The 19789-nt window shown below is 35.3% G+C and overlaps 1 protein-coding gene across 11 annotated transcripts in view; it reads left to right on the top strand.

Annotated features, from left to right (window-relative positions):
• PAM (peptidylglycine alpha-amidating monooxygenase) overlaps positions 1-19789 on the top strand; it is a 267335-nt gene that overhangs the window by 202473 nt on the left and 45073 nt on the right. For all 11 annotated transcript variants that reach the window (XM_079786765.1, XM_079786768.1, XM_079786767.1 and 8 more), the window contains exons 9-15: positions 217-265; positions 1709-1776; positions 3289-3369; positions 3654-3730; positions 4077-4180; positions 10318-10502; positions 11539-11604. In XM_079786765.1, the coding sequence (XP_079642891.1) occupies positions 217-265; positions 1709-1776; positions 3289-3369; positions 3654-3730; positions 4077-4180; positions 10318-10502; positions 11539-11604 (630 nt within the window). The remainder of the gene's footprint in view (positions 1-216; positions 266-1708; positions 1777-3288; positions 3370-3653; positions 3731-4076; positions 4181-10317; positions 10503-11538; positions 11605-19789) is intronic.

Below are 19789 nucleotides of genomic sequence, written 5' to 3'. Positions count from 1 at the left end.
GGTCAGTTTGATAAGCCAAGAAAAAATCACAGCGTGCTTGAAATGATACTTTGAATGAATTCATGAATATGAAAATACTCTGCAAATTGTAAAGCACTATACAAATGAAACATAGTTTTTGTTAGTATTGAGTTATAATCTTTTAAAATGTTTTATTTTGAGATTTATTTTGCATGTTTTCATATTTAGGATGTGTATTTTGTATGTGTGTTTCAGATAATCACAAGGACTGTTCTGGTGTGTCCTTACATCTCACACGCCTGCCGTAAGTACTTCTAGTTATCTTAGCTGAGTGACAGCTTTTGAGATCTTTGAGAGCATGAAAGGGGGAAATCCACTGTGTTTAGTTATCTGTTGTCAACAAATTACCCTCAATTTAGTGGCTTAACGCAACAATTACTTATTGCTTCCTGTGGATCAAGAATCTGGGCACATCCTAATTGTGGCTGGTAGTCTCACTGTTGGTCAGTATATCACTCATCTGGGGGCTGGACCGGGAGGAGCCACTTCAAAAATCACTCACTTGGCTGTTACAGGATTCAGTTCTTCTCTGGCTGTTGGCTAGGGCACTCCCTCATTTCCTTGCGATGTTGACTCTAAACAGGGCAACTCACAACAACGTGGCAGCTGGCTTCCATCACAGCCAGCAAGGGAGAAAGCAGGGTGGCAGGCTGAGTGTTTTTCATAGCCTAATCTCATAAGTTACTAAATAATGAATGTCTGATAGGTAAAGAAAACAGTTGGCCACAAATCTTCATAGTCTGACTCCTGTGGGGGGAAAAAAACAACAACCCACGAAATCACTTTTGCCATATTCTGTTCGTTAGAAATAACTAATTACTGGGTTCAGTTACTAGGTCAACCTAAACTCAAGGGAAGAGGATTAGACAGGGGCATGAATACGAAAGCTGGGAATCATTGGGAGGTATATTAGTCAGTGTTTTTCAGAGAAAATGAACCAAAATAATGGTGTGTTTTTTAATGTGTCTTTATTGTTAAAAGTATTACAGATGTTCTTCTTTTTCCCCATTGACCCCCCCACCTTCACCACACTGTTATCTGTGTCCATGGGTTATGCATATATGCTTGTAAGTTCTTTACATATACATGAGAGAGATTGAGATTGATTTACTTTAAGGAACTTAGTTCACACAATTTTGGGAACTGGCAAGTCTGAAATCTGAAAGGCTGTCTGGCAGGCTGGAAATTCTGGCAAGAGTCAGTTTTGCCATCTTGGGTTCAAAGGCAGTCTGGAGGTAGAAATCCTTCTTTTCATGGGACCTCAATCTCTTCTCTTAAGAGACATACCCACATTGTGGATGGTAATCTGCTTTACTCGTAGTCAATGATTTAAATATTAATAATATCTAAAAATACCTTCACAGCAATATCCAAACTAGTATTTGACCAAACAGCTGGTCACTAAACCTAGCCACATTGATACAATCAACCATCTCAGGAGCCATTTAAATGCTGCCCATTTAAATGGTGCCACATTCACCACGCCATAAATATGTGTATTAAGCTATTTGCCCAAGAAAATACGTTATTTTTCAGAAAAAAATTCTACCTTTTTAAAATATTATCTTGTTTTAATTTTCACATGAATTATATTTTATAGACTAATATATTGAAGTGTACATTATTTTTCCAAGGCAATAGTTTTGACTTTTCAAGTAGATGAAATAAATATTACTGTTTTCTGCAGACAGCCCTTAATTGCTGGCATGTACCTTATGATGTCTGTTGACACTGTTATACCAGCAGGAGAGAAAGGTGAGTAATGGCCTTTTAGTATTTACTATTACCTCATTACCTAATCTATAGGAGTGGAGTTAGTGTATACTTTTTATAAACTTTTGAAATGACTGGTACTTTTAAGTCCCTGAAAAATAAATCAATTCTTTATTACCCTTGAATTAAAAATAGATTTTTACATGATTCTAACACAGTAGTTTATTGTTTTCCATTATTTTATTGAGATGTTCAGCATTGAGGCCCTGGGTAGGTAATGGGTTGTATAAATTAAAGAATAAATCTTGAGTACTAGTATTTTAGAAATCAATCACCTATTTTTTAGATGCCAAAAATAAATTTCATAAAATACTGTGTAATAAACTACTGCAAAGAATATTATGTTCAAAAATCAAGAAACTAGCAAGCTTTTTTTTTTTTTTTGCTTTGAAAAGTGCTTTATTTATTATTATTTAATTAATTTATGCCAAGAGACTCCACTGATATCAGGAAAAACATATCTGCATTAAAGTTAAAAGCTGCTCCTAAGAAAACCCTATCCAAGTTCATTGAACTTAGATATACAGTATTGGGTTTATTTCCCCATCTGTAAAATGGGGATAATAGCTGATTCTCCTAAATTTACAAAAAACTACTGGAATAAGTAAAATATTATTTATCATTGTGTCTGATCTTCTGAGGAAAGTGCCGTATTAAATATTTTTCATTTGATTTACTGGGAATCTTTTAAAGTTAATGACAAATACGGTCCCATTGTAACTGTTCACTTGCTTAATATAAAGGCATTTATTGAATAGCTACTATGCATTAGACTCTAAGGAAGGAAAAGTATATAGAATGGCCCCTTCTCATTAGGAACTGTGAATCTAGATGTCTTAGGTGTTTGCAATCAAATTTTCAAAATTTCTTCTGTTTTAAAAATAAAAGAAACAGCCCTGGACGGTGGCTCAGTTGATTGGATCATTGTGTACACTAAAAGGTCACATTCGATTCCCAGTTAAGTCACATACCTAGGTTGTGGGTTCGATTCCTGGTCGGGGCTTATATGGGAGACAACTGATCAATATTTCTCTTTCACATGATCTCTGTCTCTCTCTCTCTCTCTCTCTCTCTCTCTCTCTCTCTCTCTCTCTGTCTATCTCTTTTTCCCTTCCTCTCTCTATAAATAAATAAACATATCCTCGAGTGAGGATAAAAAATAATAAAATAAAATGAATTAAGAAAAACAATGTTTAAGCCTTTCAACTGTACAAATTTTATGATAAAGGTAACAAACTAAGCCATTATTTTCATTGATAAGATATTTTGATTTGGCCCTAGTCATTTTGTTTATGAATGTTATAAAATGTGAAGACAAAGGGATTTGAACTCATCTTAGTAAAGTGGCTGTTACATAATGAGTGCTTAGTGTCTGCTGTATATGCGAGTGCGTTTACTTCTTAAGAAAAGCCCCATGCCTAGCAGCTTGTGAATATCTTGTACATACTTTTAGAGTTGAATGGTGACTTTTTTCTTTGTTTTTATTTCTAACAGTGGTGAATTCTGACATTTCATGTCATTATAATAATTATCCAATGCATGTCTTTGCCTATAGAGTTCACACTCATCATTTAGGTAAGAACATTAAACTACCTGTTAAATTATAAATATTTACCATTGTGCTTGCTAATACTAAAAATATAAAATGCAAATTGACATTAAATCTGTTTCGGTGAAAGTGATTTTGCTCAATATTTTGAAATTCTGTATGACTTTTCATCATTCAGTTTTCATTAAAACACCTTGCATTTGGAGTTCTGAAAATATCTAGATTTTATTTTGAGTTAAGAAAGCAAATGATGATTTTATTTTTCTAATACCTCATTCTATTACATAATTATAATTTGTGTTCATTTCAGGTAAGGTAGTAAGTGGATACAGAGTAAGAAATGGACAGTGGGCGCTGGTTGGACGCCAGAGCCCCCAACTGCCACAGGTGTGTAGAATCTAGTTTAATTTTGAAGACAAAAAATAGTAAGCAGCAAATAGCAATTTTAAAAGCTCTCATAGGACCCTTGTGAATTTCTCTAGACTCTAAACATCTCTAAATCTACCTTTATTGTGTATAACTTAGTTTTATACAACTTTGAACTTGGTGGTGTTCTTATCAGTTCTCTTAATATTTCTAAGCATGGTGGTGCTGGTGAGGGGCGTGGAGGTGGGGTGAAGGTGTGTCTCTTCATACTTTCTACCCAGGATGCTCCAAGTTTCATGTTATTAAAGCAAGTGTTTCTGGACTTTATTGGTAATTTTAATGAATCTTCATGTTTGATTCTTGGCAGGCTTTCTACCCCGTGGAGCACCCAGTAGATGTAAGTTTCGGTGACATATTAGCAGCAAGATGTGTATTCACTGGTGAAGGAAGGACAGAAGCCACACACATTGGGTATGATTCTGCAGATTTCACTGTTTAAAAAGCTTTTATTGGGACAAGGCATGATTATAGGTGACAGTTACCTTTGTGAATGAATTGCGTTATTTTTTTTTAAATATATTTTATTGATTTTTTACAGAGAGGAAGGGAGAGAGATAGAGAGTTAGAAACATCGATGAGAGAGAAACATCGACCAGCTGCCTCCTGCACACTCCCCACCGGGGATGTGCCCGCAACCAAGGTACATGCCCTTGACCGGAACCGAACCTGGGACCCTTCAGTCTGCAGACCGACGCTCTGTCCACTGAGCCAAACCGGTTTCGGCGAATTGCGTTATTTTTTATAATGAACAACTACAACAAACTATAGCATTGTATCATTCTAGAACTGATTGATTTGGATAAACTCTAGAACATGGTTGTTGTTTTTTTATGCTTCATTTCTTCCTGCTTATTCAAGACCTTCAATATCGTGCCTCTACATTAGTACGGTTACCACCGAGTTTATATTACTCATCTTAAAGAAAAATATAATGATTATGAATTTTTGCCCCCTCAAGTGTCATTTTGCCCTGTTCAAACTTAGACAAATATATGGTTTCCGCACTTGGTTAGTGCACACCAATTACTCACAACCATGATTTTTTTCTTCCTGTCAAAACTTCCATATATTTAATGTTTCCAGTTTATTATACCAAATGAGAATAATAATACTCAGCACTTTGCAAAAGAGAATGTCAGACTATCAAATACTTTTCAAAATACTGAGCCTCCTTGAAATAAGTATATTTTATAACACTAACTAAAATTTCAAGGCACTGTGAACTCTTTCAAAAATTTTTGCCAAAATTAAAAATGAAGGTTAAAGGCCCTTTTCATATTTTTTTTTAGAAAAAAAAACAAGGAGCCTCCCTTCCATGTTAAACTAAGTTATAAAATATTTATTGATGCCACCTGGAAGCAGGAATTAAAGCATTTATCTTTGGATCCGTGAGAACTTAGAGAAAGTAGACATCTGAAAACAAGCATGAGATGCACCGAAGATGATTCTCTATGACAGTACTAGGTGTCGGTTGTCAGGGGAAAAGAAAAAAGTACCGATACACGTAAAAGAAAAAGACACCTGAGATGGTGGAGTAGCATTTTTTTTTAGTTACTCTAAAAGAGTTTTTATATATCACTAACTACCAATTTTAGGGCTAAAAGTAAATTTTTAAATTATTAATTTATATATTAAACAAGGAGCTTCCAACACCTTTACTTTTGGATAAATTTGATAAATTTGGGAAAGAGACTTGAGGAAAGCAATAACATGATTGAATTACATGAAATGGTAATGGTAAGAAAAGGGTTGACAAAATAGACGTAATTAGATGTAAGGAGTCTGACAATTCACCTCTTAACAGCCTTTAAATATGTGAAGTAATATAATTCAGAAGATGTTGATCAGTTGTTCTCTGATTTATGTTACTGTAGAGCCCCAGGAACTTTACTTAAATGCCACTGGTTATCTTATCAACCTTTGTAATAGGTACACCAAGTAGTAAAAATAACCCATTCAACACATTCTATGTGTTAGTCTGCAAGTTTAAGTGTGGAGTTAGTAGAATGTCTTGCTTGGGCATCCCTTTATAATTTGGCGGTGGGGTGGGGGATCTTGTAATTTTGGTCAGATTCTACCCGTTGAGTATCCTCGGTGAGGCAGTATTAACCACAGAAATTAAAGCCTCGTATACCACAATGAGAGAACAAAGTGATCTCTGCAGGCCTCTCGCAGTTCCATGAGTTAAGAATAATTCTGTCTTTTTTATAGTGTGCATTTTGCTTTAAAATAATATCCGAAAATGACTATGCTAATCTGTCTTTTTGTAAATATCATGTGGGCCAAAGGAAATGCCATTTTGTAAGATAAATGGAACAAAGAAATTACAGGAAATTAAGTTATTGAGCAAGTCCATAATCTGAATATTTAATTTATATTAAAGAAGCATTTTTCTTCCAGTGGAATGATACTAGTAAACTAGTAAGACAAGTTTGAATAAATGTACATATGAATAAAATTCTCATAATAATGCCTAACGTTCCTATAGCACTTACTATGCTTTTTAGTGTTAGAAAGGTAATAGCAGCAGTGTTCTGTTGTGTAAAGTAATGGATACCACTACCATAGGCTACTATGGAATCACAGTGAGAATGTAACCAGTAAAAAAAGAAAACTAGTATTTTATGATGTCTATTAAATTAAATGATACTCTGTAATTCTCCTCTCCCTCTTTTCCCTTCCCTTCTACCCTCAACCCATGTGTTAGAGTCCTGAACATGAAGCCAACTTACTAGTAGCACAAACGCCACGTATCCAAAGGTAGTCTGGGGTCAGTAGATACCCCTTCCATGCACTGGGTGAAGTATCAACTTCAGGTGTTTACCCTTATGCTGCAGCCATCTGGAAACTAGGTTTTAAAGGAAAATTGTATCATCAGTGGCCTACTCGGAAGATTTACATTTGAGTGATTCTTCCACCCAATACAAGCTAATCTCAACTGGATTGGAGAAAATGTTGCCTAGTTAGAACAATCATAGTTAACTAAAAAAAACACCACAAAAACACACTTTAAAAAATAAGGACTGATTTTCCATTCCTGGGATTTATCTCAAAATAAAACCATTTAAAAATAGGTGGGTTTAAGACAAGACAGATCAATAAATATACTTAATGGTAACATTTTTAATCCAAGTATAGTATATTTCTTTTAAATTAGTAAATATGAATAGTATCTCCTAGACAAAATTGTACTAATGTATAAACTGACAACATAGTATTAATTAACCTATGAGGAAACAATATTCCACACCTGAGTGCATTACATATTTTATATTTAACCTAACACCTAAATTTATTTTGAATGTTTAGTCAAGTTTAAACAAGCAAAAAAAAGAATTTGATTGTCAGCCAATTAAACTAAGTGAGCTAATTTGCCTAAAAGTTTATATGCTAAAATTTAAAATTAATTCTTAAGAATTGGTCAGTTTTGTTAATCATATTATTCATGTGGAACTAGTTATTTCATGTCTATATAAGAATGTCTAGTGAATATGCACAGATACCAAGCACAACACTTCAGTCATTAAAAATGCATTATATGCAAAGATAGTTATATGATCAATAACTCCTTAATGTATAAGTTTAAAGCCACCATGAAACATCTTAGGAAACAAAAGTTGTGTAAAATAACTTCTTTAAAATGTTGCAGTTTCTTTCCCAAGTTAGTAGTACCCATCATTGATTATTTTTAAGCCCCACATCTGTTGAGTATACTAGTAAGGGACAGGGGCTAGGAATGGGTGAATCATCAAAGAGGAGGGTCACTGTCTGAGACAGAGTCAAGGTATATGTACAGTAATATCTAGGGGTTTTTAAATGGTGCATTTCAGAACACTTGGCACTTAAATATCTATTATATATCATTATAATGTGAAATAATTACTTTTTATAGAAACTCTCATGAACCTGGATGGATGGATCAGTCAATTAGATACTAGATAGATGGTAGCTAGATGAAAGATAGATAGATAGATAGATAGATAGATAGATAGATAGATAGATGATAGAAATATTTTTTTAAATGCCATAGATCAGTTGAGTTTGCAAAATTGACCTGACTTGGCAGTATAGTATATATCAGGGCTAACAGTTTATGCCATAGTAATTTGTAAACATTTATTAAGATAGATTATTCATTCTTTCTTCATTTAACAAATATTTATTGAAGTCCATGTCCAGGCTCGCCACCCTTTGTCAGATTTAAACTAGCTGGCATAAAGAAGTATTTATCCCCAAAGGCCTTTATTATGCAAGAAGGTGAAAGGAATGCACACTGTAATTTTGGAATATAAGTGATGCCCGCAATCATCATTTAGAGAATCACACTAGCGTTAGGGAATGTTTAAAAGGCCATTCAGTGGAGTCAGGGCAGATGTGTGAACACAGTCTCCCTCCATATTTCCTCATGTTAATAGTTATTCAGATTCACAGAGTTGAATTACAGAATTGTTCTCTATGGAAAATAAGGGCTGGGGTGTCAGAATTCTCCTGTAGGAATACTGAAAGCAATTTCTCTGGCTAAAGTCAGGTTTGGGGGTTGCTGTCTTCTTTTGAGTGAAAGAATGATGAATGTGAAATAAAATAGGCAAACTCTAGCATTAAAAATGACTGGAATCCACCCATGTTTAGGATATAATCGTTTCAGATAAGAGCTCAAAGTTAGCTTGACTAAAAGTTTAATTACAGATGGAAAGGAATAAAATATTACTTTCTTTTCAGCTCTTTAATGAAATTTTCTTTGTAATAGCAAAGATTATTAAATTATTTGGTTAACTCTATTTTAAATAGGAATTAGTACCTTAAATGAACTACATTGGTGAGTAGATAAGGCTGTATCACTAAATCACATGTTTAGAGCAAACATGGGCATGGTATTCCCAAGCAGAAAAAATATGGATGGATCTGTCCATAGATCAGCTACAAGTTTATTTATTATTATATAGTTATTAATTTTTTTCTCTCATTAATTGGAGAAGCTTATATGATTATTTTGCTTTCCTTGTCTGCTAGATAACTCAAGGTTTTCTAAGCAGGAACCACAATTTAAAATTCTTTTCCATCATTTCTCTCTCTTGATCTGAACATTTTTTCCTCATTTTGAACAGGGGAGGGAGGGCATTATAGTGAGAGGCTCTGATTTATTACTTTAGCACCAGCTATTCCTTGTAGAGCACACAATTTTCTAACCACCTCCAAGGCTGTTAAAATGTAACTCTTAGGAATGGTGTTTTGACACCTGAAGATATGTGTGGGGAACAGGTGTTTGTTTGGGGTTGCACTTCAACATTTGCTTACATTCCACAGGAGGGACAAGTACATTTACAGGTATCAGATTCAGAGAGTGAAAAGCCAAATTATTTTTAAAGCATCAACAGAGCTTCCCAAGGGCAGGGGCTCATGCCTGTGGCCTTTCAGGGGTTCTCAATTTTCAGAGCTGAGAGAAACCACATCCCTGTTTGGAAAAGATTTTTTTTTCTTCCCCTTGCTGATGTCATTACTGTTGCTATGGAGAGGAAGTGAGTGCTGCATGACATGGCTGGAAAAATCAACAGTGACGCATTTCTGTCCTGCAAACAGTCCACCGTGTAACTCGTTTATTAGCATAGGCTTGCTAAACGTTGTCAGAGTTCATGGACTATTCCTGTGCCCAACCTGCCTTGGTATATACAAGTTTTGTGGTGGTGTAAATAATTCCTTCCTAATAATAGTGAAGAGAAAGAAATACATAGTAACCCATGTGAACCTAGGAAGAAAAAATACATGTTTTCTAAACCACTAGGCATTATTTATATTGCTGGGAACTGTTTCTTGGAAATGCCCATCTCCCTGTTGCATCTGTTTGTAACAGCGAGTCACTCAGTTGCATAGCAGATCCCATTCAGGTCTGAGCCCTTCGAAGATATTGGGGCTGATTTCCTTTTCTATCATCCGAGGCCCCATTTTTCTCTGCTGTCGACGCCAAGGTACCATGTCAGATATCAGGGACACAATTATGATGTCTTAGTATCAACACATGATTCATGATTCACCTGACCACAAGGGAGGAGGAGGCAGTAAGCAAAAACAACTTCCCGGACTCTCAGGGTTAAATGGAAAAAGTCATTTTTAAAGACTTGTAAATAATATACGACATTTAAGTGTTCTGGATTTTACTGTTACCTAGTAAATAATTAAGATTTTTCCATGAGCGAAGTACTTTGCCCAATCCGAATTTTAGCAAATGGAATAAAGACTAAAGAATAAAAGGCTTTAGAAGAGGAAAGACAGTTATCTCCCTGCTTCTCCAATGCTATTTCCATGTGCAGTATTTGGTGATATCCATGGAGTGACTGCAAATGGGTACTGCGTTGTTAAGTGGAACTCTGCCTTTGACAATGTGCTTTTGGTGCTGAAAACTGGGATGGGTTTTAATGAAAGACATAAAATAAATGCACAATATTTTCACCTTTGAATCTATTTCTGGCAGATTTACTGGTTGCATTTTTCTTGCATTAGAAGGTGTTTTATGTGACTGGCTGATTTGTTGTGTCTGTTTTTTCTGCCCGCAGTGGCACATCTAATGATGAAATGTGCAACTTATACATTATGTATTACATGGAAGCCAAGCATGCAGTTTCCTTCATGACCTGTACACAGAATGTAGCTCCGGATATGTTCAGAAACATACCACCAGAGGCCAATATTCCAATTCCTGTGAAGTCTGATATGGTTATGATGCATGGACATCACAAAGGTAAAATTGGTGTCATTTAAAGTAACATATGGTTTTGTATTTTCTGTTGCCTTATGCGTTTCATTTGACTAGATGATTAATTTTTAAAATCATTCTTCTCTCTCAAACAATCACATGTGCTCCCATAATCTGACTCCCTCTTTTCCTTCTTCTAAATCCTTCCTTCCCTCCTGACATGCCCCCATCAAAACAGTTAAAGTGAAAAATCTCAACTAGTGATGCAAGATATTAGTTTGGGGGTTGATTCCATTGTTTTAGATTTTTCTTTACTTAAATTGTACTTTCTAGTTTCCCCACTTCATTCCACCCATCGCCAGTAATGACTTACGCAATTTATGAATTTATATACCATGTTCTAAAGAGTGCTAGAGTTTGCCAATGAAAATGGTTATCGTTTCCAGTCATACCCTCAATCATCTGTTTAATGGGCCTTGTCAAGCACAGAACAATTCTTGATTTATGAAGCATTACTAGTCTTGGCCTTTTTTGTCTCATTCTCAGAATTATTGCAAAACAGTCATATTGATGGTCATTTTTTAGATTAAAATTTCAAAACCTACACCCTGTTTTATTAAATGCAGTATGCTGAGACTTTACTGAGTTTTGCAAGTTTGTTCTTAAAATACCAGAGAAACTTATAATTTCTGGTGGAAATTTATGAAAGAAGTTAACATAGCAATCAGGTCATTTATTAAGATCCTGATATATTTAAAGAATGTGCCTTAAAATCTTAAAATATTACAAAATTTAGTTAAAAAAAATAAATATGGGCAGTTTTATTATTGCATGTATAAAATTTTGTATCATTTATATATGACTGAAAGGGTAGTAGATCCAGTTATTAAGTTACTGGTGGTTACCTTAGTTTTTCTGGGTGAATTAGAGTACTTCTACATGTAAATTCATAATACTGTTGCTTTAATGAAACACAAGACCCTGAATAATATTTTTATGTTGGTGGCATATTTCCAATAAACTACTTAGAGCATGTAATATATACTACAGATTTATGCTCAGTTTCTTTGATCCTTTACAGAAACAGAGAACAAAGATAAGACTTCTTTACTTCAGCAGCCAAAACAAGAAGAAGTGTTAGAACAGGGTATGTATGCTTATTTCTGTAGCTAGACCTATAAAAATGTTCATTATCCAAATAGGCAACCACATTCTAAAGTTATTGAAGTATTTTACGTCTTTATCAGCCTCCAACATTGTATATTGCTGTTTTCATGTAATGCGTAATTTATGAGAAAATGGTCAATTGTTGCACTTACTGGTTGCATTGCAAGTAAAATTCATTAGTGTAATTTAGTCCCATTAGATTTTTCTGTCTTTGTTTTCATTTATTTAATATTGTAACTCTTATATATGATGCAAATATAATCATTAGAAACAATTAGAGGTCTGCTTTTGAAATCGAATAACTTTTACCATTTAAATTCCTATATATTTAGTATGATGTGTTCATTAACTATATTTGAGGTTCCAGAAAAAAAGAAATTAAGAATTAAACCCACCTCTTGACTCTCTTAAGTCTTTCTTCTCTGCCTTCAGTAAGGTAGGAAGGATTCTTATTTTATGCATTTGTAGTTTTGTGTTAAGTTGCCCTCTGATGAGTAAAGGCATCATTCTTCCTGGGTTCTACTTATTTGAAGTGGAATATTTGATACTTGTATGTTAAATACTGCATATGCTGGCACTGAGAAATTGCTCTCCGGAATCTTGGTTTATTGCCAGTTGTTTGGAAGTTAGTACTTTGTGTTAGGTGTTGAAGAATATTATCAAGTTGTTTGGGGCCTAGATATTATGTATTTTAAAACATTAGTTTAGTGTTAATGCAAACACTTCCAATGGCAACATAAAGTGTACAGGAAATAGATAGGATTTTTCTATTATCAACATTTAGAAATCTCTGACACTTTGGATTTTGTAAACAACTATTGGAATTTTTCAAAATGTATTCTATTAAATAAAAACTATCACTCTTGCACTAGTAGTATTTGCAAAATTAAAGAATCCAGACTTTTGAAATGAAAAAAAAAACACTTTGAAAGGGGTATAGGGTAAACTATAAATATAAAAGATTTTAAATTATGTGGAGTATATTCAATAACATCTCATTCTAACAAGTGGTCTTAAAAATACAACTTACCTCTGTTTCCAAATCTTAACTATCTCAAATTGTTTCTATTTTTATGTCGAATAAAAAAAATAGATGATTTTATAGTAGTTTATACTAAACTAGAGGCCCAGTGCACCAAATTCGTGCACTTGGGGGGGGAGGTCCTCAGCCCAGCCTGCGCCCTCTCACAGTCCTGGCGTCCTCGGGGGATGTCCAATTGACGGCTTAGGCCCATTCCTTGGCTTTTGGCTGAGCGGCGCTCCCCCTGTGGGAGTGCACTGACCATCAGGGGGCAGCTCCTGCATTGAGTGCCTGCCCCCTGGTGGTCAGTGCACCTCATAGCAACCGTTTGTTCCGCTGTTTGGTCAATTTGCATTTTAGCCTTTTATTATATAGGATTATACTAAACTATTGAATATAATTTTAAATAGCTAAATTTATCAACTCTGTGTGTATATTTGTAAGGAAATCAGTAATTGCAGCCCAAATAAAGTAGAATTAACAGTATTAACTATATTTGTACTGAAGTTTAATCAGACTTAAAAGGAATTATTTTGACACGGCACATGTTTGAAATGTATGCTTTTGAAATAATTGAAGTCATCTTAGATTACATTTCCAAATACCAACATATGCAGTGCAGTTTGTAATGAGGCTACCATTTAGAAGATACATCCTATAAAATGGTAAATTCCTATGGACATTGAGGCTAGACTATGTTTTCTTTCTGAAGTTAGTTGAGTTGATCAAAGGGAACATTGAAACCTCTGAAAGATTAGAAACACAGAGGTCTGCTAGAGGAACATTAATTTTTAGATTTAATCTGTTATTTCTAAATAATAGGATTTAGCGAGTATCATATATGCCTGCAAACCAAATCCTTTAAAACATTTTTATACTTTGCCATTCATTTATTTATACCCCTTTGTGTTTGATAGCACATATATAGTATTAAGAAGTTTAAATATACCCAAAGTCTTCTTGGTTCCAGAAAAGAATTACATGAACACATAAGAAATTATTTTCCTGTGGTAACTGTTTCTTTCTATTTATGAATAAAAATTCTATGAAGTGATTTTACTTTGGAAGTAAGAAAACATTATTCTGACTCAATTTTCATACTGAAGAAAATAGGCTGAGTATTCATATATTGAAATTAGTGGGTCCATCAGAATATCACCTCCTAGATTTTGTGAAAACAAATATCTCACCAAAAGTCATTTCAGTGACCCCTGTAGCCTGTGTATTATTCTACTGGTCTTTAGGGACCACTGGTCTAGAATTGAAAGAGAAGTATAGAAATATACCAGATACGTATTTATACACCATAGTCCATAGTCTAATGAGATCAATCTATCTCCTTGCAATACACAGGGCAAATCTACTTATTACCAAGAGAGTATCCAGTGTTTCCCGGTGATGTTTGTTTGCACAAATGTCTATTTGCATTCATTTCATCAGGAGTTAAATTGACAGAGTAGCTAATAGAAGGGTTCTAATTATTCATATAAATTTTGCCATGTATGCGGATTTTTAAAGTAAGCCCTCAACTTAACCCTTTGCCTTTTTTTGGTGTTCAGGCCAAAATAATGTATGTTCTAAATACTCTTCCAGGTTGTATTGATTCTTTAAATATTTTAAAATCTCCAATAAATAAAAGCCCTGAATTATTTCAGTTGTCTTAGCCACAAGCTGAACAACAGCATCTATGTTGGTTACACAGAAGGTGTCAAACCCTCATTGGAAAAAAAAAAACAGTTGAGGTGCAGGAAGGAAAAGATCTGAGACATCAGAGGACATACACTCCAAGGCAGGCACTGTGCCCATCAATCAGTGCCTTAATATTAGATATAGTTCTACATGAATAAGACAAACAGTATTTTTTTTTTTGCTTTGTATTTTAAAACTTTGGAAAGCAGATAGAAGGAATAAAAGTGAAGGTATATAATAAGCATTATGTTGGAAAGAAGGCACAACCTTTATTAAGGTAGTAAAAAAGAGAAATACTCATATTTCATAAGCTGAAAACAAGAAATGTAACTGTGCCTCAAATTGGCAGGAACTTTTAGGTACCTCTAACAAGGAGGGAAAAAAATTCAAAGTAAACCAGCGATCTATTTAAATAACACAGGTTGATCTAATACTCTGTTTCCCCAGGAGCAATCTAAGTATTTTATTTTCTTTGAAATTCTTATCACTAAAATTGCTAGCTATTAATTTTTTGCCAGAATATTAATCCTGATTGCAAATTAGAGTTTGAAAGAAATATCTGAGTTGTGCAAATCTATGTAGCTCAGCCTGTGCTTGCTCACAACACATTAGCTTTCTGCAGCATCCTTGTCTTACTTGCGCCTTCTAGACCAAAATTGGGGTAAGGCAATTGTATCTCAGACTCTGTCTCAAAAGATGTAATCGTGAAGACACTGGATGACCTTATTATATGATACAGCTCTACCTGTCAGGATGTCTGGATCATGCAACATGGGAAACATTTTAATAAGGCTTTAATTAAGTATTTTAAAAATACTGCTTGACTGACTTTAGAAATAATATTCATTATAGAAGATGCAGAAATTACAGGAAAGTATGAAGAAGCAAATAAAAATCATACATAATTCCTAGAAATAAGGGTATATATGTATATCTGTGTGTAAAATATGTATTATCCATATATGCACATTATTTAACAGTATTTAAATATATGCATAGTTTTATCTTCTTTTTAACAGTATTATTTCTTAAATATTTCTTCTACTGTAAAAATTATTGGCAAACATAATTTTTTAAATTAATTTTTATTAATTTTATTTTTCAATTACAGTTTACCTTCAGTATTATTTTGTGTTAGCTTCAAGTGTACAGCATATTAGTTAGACAATCATATACTTTATAAATGTTCCCCATGATATTTCCAGTAACCACCTGGCACCATGCATAGTTATTACAATATTATTGTCTATATTTCCTATGCTGTACTTTATATCCCCATGACTATTCTATAATTACCAATTTTTACTTCTTAATCCCTTCACCTTTTTATCCATTCCCCCATCTCTCCCCTCTAGCAACCATCGGTCTGTTCTCTGTATGTATGAGTCTGTTTCTATTTTGTTTGTTTGTTTATATTGTTCTTTAGATTCCACATGTAAGTGAAATCATATGATAATTGTCTTTCTCTAACTGACTTATTTCACTTAGCACAATATCCTCTAGGTCCATCCATGCTGTTGCAAATGGTAAGATTTCATTCTTTTTTATGTTCAAGTAATATTTCATTGTATATATATATATACCACCAGTTTTTCATTCACTCGTCTATTGATGGACACTTGGTTGCTTCCATATCTTGGCTATTATAAAAAACACTGCAATGAACATGGGGATGCATATAGTTTTTCGAATTAGTGTTTTGGGTTTCTTTAGATATATACTCAGAAGTAGAATTGCTGGGTCATAAGGCATTTCATTTATTTTTTTTGAGGACCCTGCATACTATTTTCCTATAGTGTCTGCACCAATCTGTATTCCCACCAACAGTTCATGAAGGTTCCCTTTCTCCACATCCTCACCAACACTTGCTGGCATTTGGACCGGTGTGTGGTGATATCTCACTGGGGTTCTAATTTGCATTTCCCTTATTAGTGACATTGAGCATCTTTTCATGTGTCTGCTGCCATCTGTATGTCATCTTTGTAGATGTGTCGATTCAGGTCCTCTGCCCATTTTTTAATTAGATTGTTTGTTTCTTGGTGTTGAATCATATGAGTTCTTTATAAATTTTGGATATTAACTCCTTTTCTGTGTGTCAAGAGCGAATATCTTCTCCCATTCAGCAGGTTGGCAAGCACACTTTTTAATGGCTGTATAATATCCCTGCCCGAACTGTTTTGAAAATAGTCTATTTGCCTATAGGTGAGCTTTTCTGTGAATGACTTGATTATGCCTGCCTGCCTGCCTGCAAAACAACACTAATAAATATTCAAAACAAATTGAAATGTCCTCATCTTTTAAAGCATTGTAATTGAAGAATTATTTATGTATGTAATAAGTACAATAAGCTAAACAATAAAACCCAATTAGACAGTGATTCTGGGTGCAGGAAATGAATCCTAGGAGACTGTACAGAATAAGATGACAGTGTTGAAGTTTTCCAGAGCAGACACTCACACACTTGTCCCTTACTTATGTGTTAATGGTTAACACTTTCAGAAAACTAAAGCATGCTTTGTACATTCCCTTTATGTTTTTTCCCATTATGGTTTCTTATATATGAGCTTTGTATCAACATTGTTTAGGCAAGGAATATGGGCTGAAACTAAAAGGCTCACCAGCTGCATTTAAGAGTTCTGGATTTGAGTGTTCCTCTCCTTTAAAATTCAGCGTATAGCTGTAGGATTGAAATTTATGTCAGTTGTGTTGGGAAGATTCAATATATTGGAAAAAACTCAAGGCAAAATTGAAAGTCAAATTCTATAAAACCAGTGTGTCCTTGTAAATGTACATTACACTCTGGACAGCATTTCTTTTTCTGCAGAAAGGGCCTTTAACATGTTTTATTCACTTTGCTCCAAACTCTTCTCATTGTAGTCTTTGTGCCCACATATAATCAATCTTTCTACTCAAAGGTCATCGTGAGCTACTATATTCCCAAGGCAGGGAGACTATGACAAAATACAATTTGTAGAGGGAAAACACTTCATGACCCCAGATAGTTAAAGGTCTTCAGACCCCTTCTGTGAAACAGTAATTTCACAGTGATTTTATGCTCACAAAAATGAATTTATCATTGGCATGTTTTATCAAATTAAGGGAACAAGGCTGCAAGTTAAAAATGACAATAGTTTACTGTAAAAGCTTATTAAAGTAATAGTTGGTAAACTATGATAACAGTGAAACAAAGGCTAGGCTTAGTAGCTAAAATTTATATTTTTTTACTCTTTTCAAAATAGGATACTCCCTTCTTTTCTTAATAAAGTACAAATGACTTTAGCAGCATCTTCTTAGCTAATTTTGAGCACTCCCAATACCACTTTGCTGTTTTAAGGAAGATACAATTCTTGTTTGTATTGCCATTCACTAAAAATTTATCAGTCTGCTATGATTTATGAGCAGCTCAAAGTCTTTATTTATTGAACTCATCTATCAAACACCATTCTAAATACCCCCCAAGGCTCTGGGAAGCTAAGTTTCCTAATAACAGAATAGGCAGATGTGAATGATCATTTATCACGTGGTTGGGCTTTCCGATACAGATCTGTGTGAGTGGTAGTTGCAAAAGCCATTATCTTCTAATTTCTCCTTTTAGAAAATATTTGTCTCATTTTCTTTTTTTTTTTTCCCCACCCCTCCCCCACCCCCTCATTTTCTTTTTTTTCTTTTTTTTTTTTTATAAAATGTCATTTTTTATAGTTTTTCAATCAGATGAGTCCTGTAAGAGGAAAATATGTTCACTTTATTTTTGATCCCTAAGCAGGTCACCGTGGTCATGCGTTTTATTTCTCTAAGGCTAGCAGGATAAATGTTGTGGATTAGTAATAAGTAAACAGTCAATAACCCAAATAGACCAGCCATGACTCGGTCAAAAAGCAAAACATTCAAATCTAAAAAGAAGTGCTTTTATTTTTTCATTCCTCATTTCCCTCTCAGTTTGGCTAGTTGGCATACTTGTCAGTGGTTAAACTGCTGATGAGCATGCACTTACTCTCCTTGTCCCATAGAAGTCACAGAACAATTAGCCGTAACAAGGGCTGCTTGTTTTAGGTAATGAAATACTGGTGATATATGTGGGAAAATGGGAGTTTATATTCTGAAAGATTGCCAAGAGGTTCTTGGTCATTTTAAAAATAAAAATGCCTGTCACAATTAAGATTTTATGCTGTCTAAAAGTGGTGATACATATTTTTTTTCATCCAATAATCTTAAAGCATTTATTTAAAACAAAACAAACTCATGGGCCAATTTTTTCAGTGTTTTCATTTTTTAGTTTGATCTCACCATATTCCTAAAAGTAAACCGGAGGAATTTCCATGCTAATGGTGGGGAATAGGGTGTGATCTTTACTAAACAGAAAAAATGCCTTTTGAGGCATGACAAAGTTATTGCAAGCAGACAACTTACAAACTTGGAGTTTAACTGGTAGTGTTTTAGATTCTCTTGTGACTAACTATGCTGCATTCCTTTTCCTGACTACCACAATCGTGTTTTCCAAATACCAAACCCACTCAGTCAAATTACTTAATTTTAGATAAGTAATAGATTGAAGCAGGTGCCTGTTGCAACTATAGTTTATATCTTTCACTGGTAATTATAATAGCTACTAGAGGCCCAGTGCATGAAAATCGTGCACGGAGGGGGGGTGTCCCTCAGCCCAGCCTGCAACCTCTCCAATCTGGGACCCCTCAAGGGATGTCCGACTGCCCGTTTAGGCCCGATCCAGGTAGGATCGGGCCTAAACGGGCAGTCGGACATCCCTCTCACAATCCAGGACTGCTGGCTCCCAACTGCTCGCCTGCCTGCCTTCCTGATTGCCCCTAACCGCTTCTGCCTGCCAGCCTGATCACCCCCTAACCACTCCGCTGCCAGCCTGATTGATGCCTAACTGCTCCCCTGCCAGCCTGTTTGCCCCCAGCTTCCCTCCTCTGCCGGCCTGGTCACCCCTAACTGCCCTCCCCTGCAGGGTCGATCGCCTTCAACTGCCCTCCCCTGCTGGCCATCTTGTGGTGGCCATCTTGTGTCCATATGGGGGCAGGATCATTGACCACATGGGGGCAGCCATATTGTGTGTTGGAGTGATGGTCAATCTGCATATTACTCTTTTATTAGATAGTATAGAGGCCTGGTGCACGGGTGGGGGCCAGCTGGTTTGCCCATCCGGATCAGGATGGGGGTTCCCTTGGGGCATGGGGCGGCCTGAGCAAGGGGCCTGTGGTGGTTTGCAGGCCAGCCATGCCCCCTGGCGACCCAAGCAGAGGCCCTGGTATCTGGAATTTATTTACCTTCTACAATTGAAACTTTGTAGCCTGGAGCAGAACCAAGCCTCCTGCTCGCTCTGTGGCTGGCAGCCATTTCTGTTGGGGTTAATTCACCTGCTATAATTGAAACTTTGTAGCCTAGAGTGGAGGCCTAGGCCGGCCAGGGCAGGTGGAAAGATTGGCTTCCTCCATTG

This window comes from Cnephaeus nilssonii (genome assembly GCF_951640355.1).
Source record: "Cnephaeus nilssonii genome assembly, chromosome: 2".
NCBI classification, from domain to species: domain Eukaryota; kingdom Metazoa; phylum Chordata; class Mammalia; order Chiroptera; family Vespertilionidae; genus Cnephaeus; species Cnephaeus nilssonii.
This window is presented reverse-complemented; position numbering and strand designations above follow the sequence as displayed.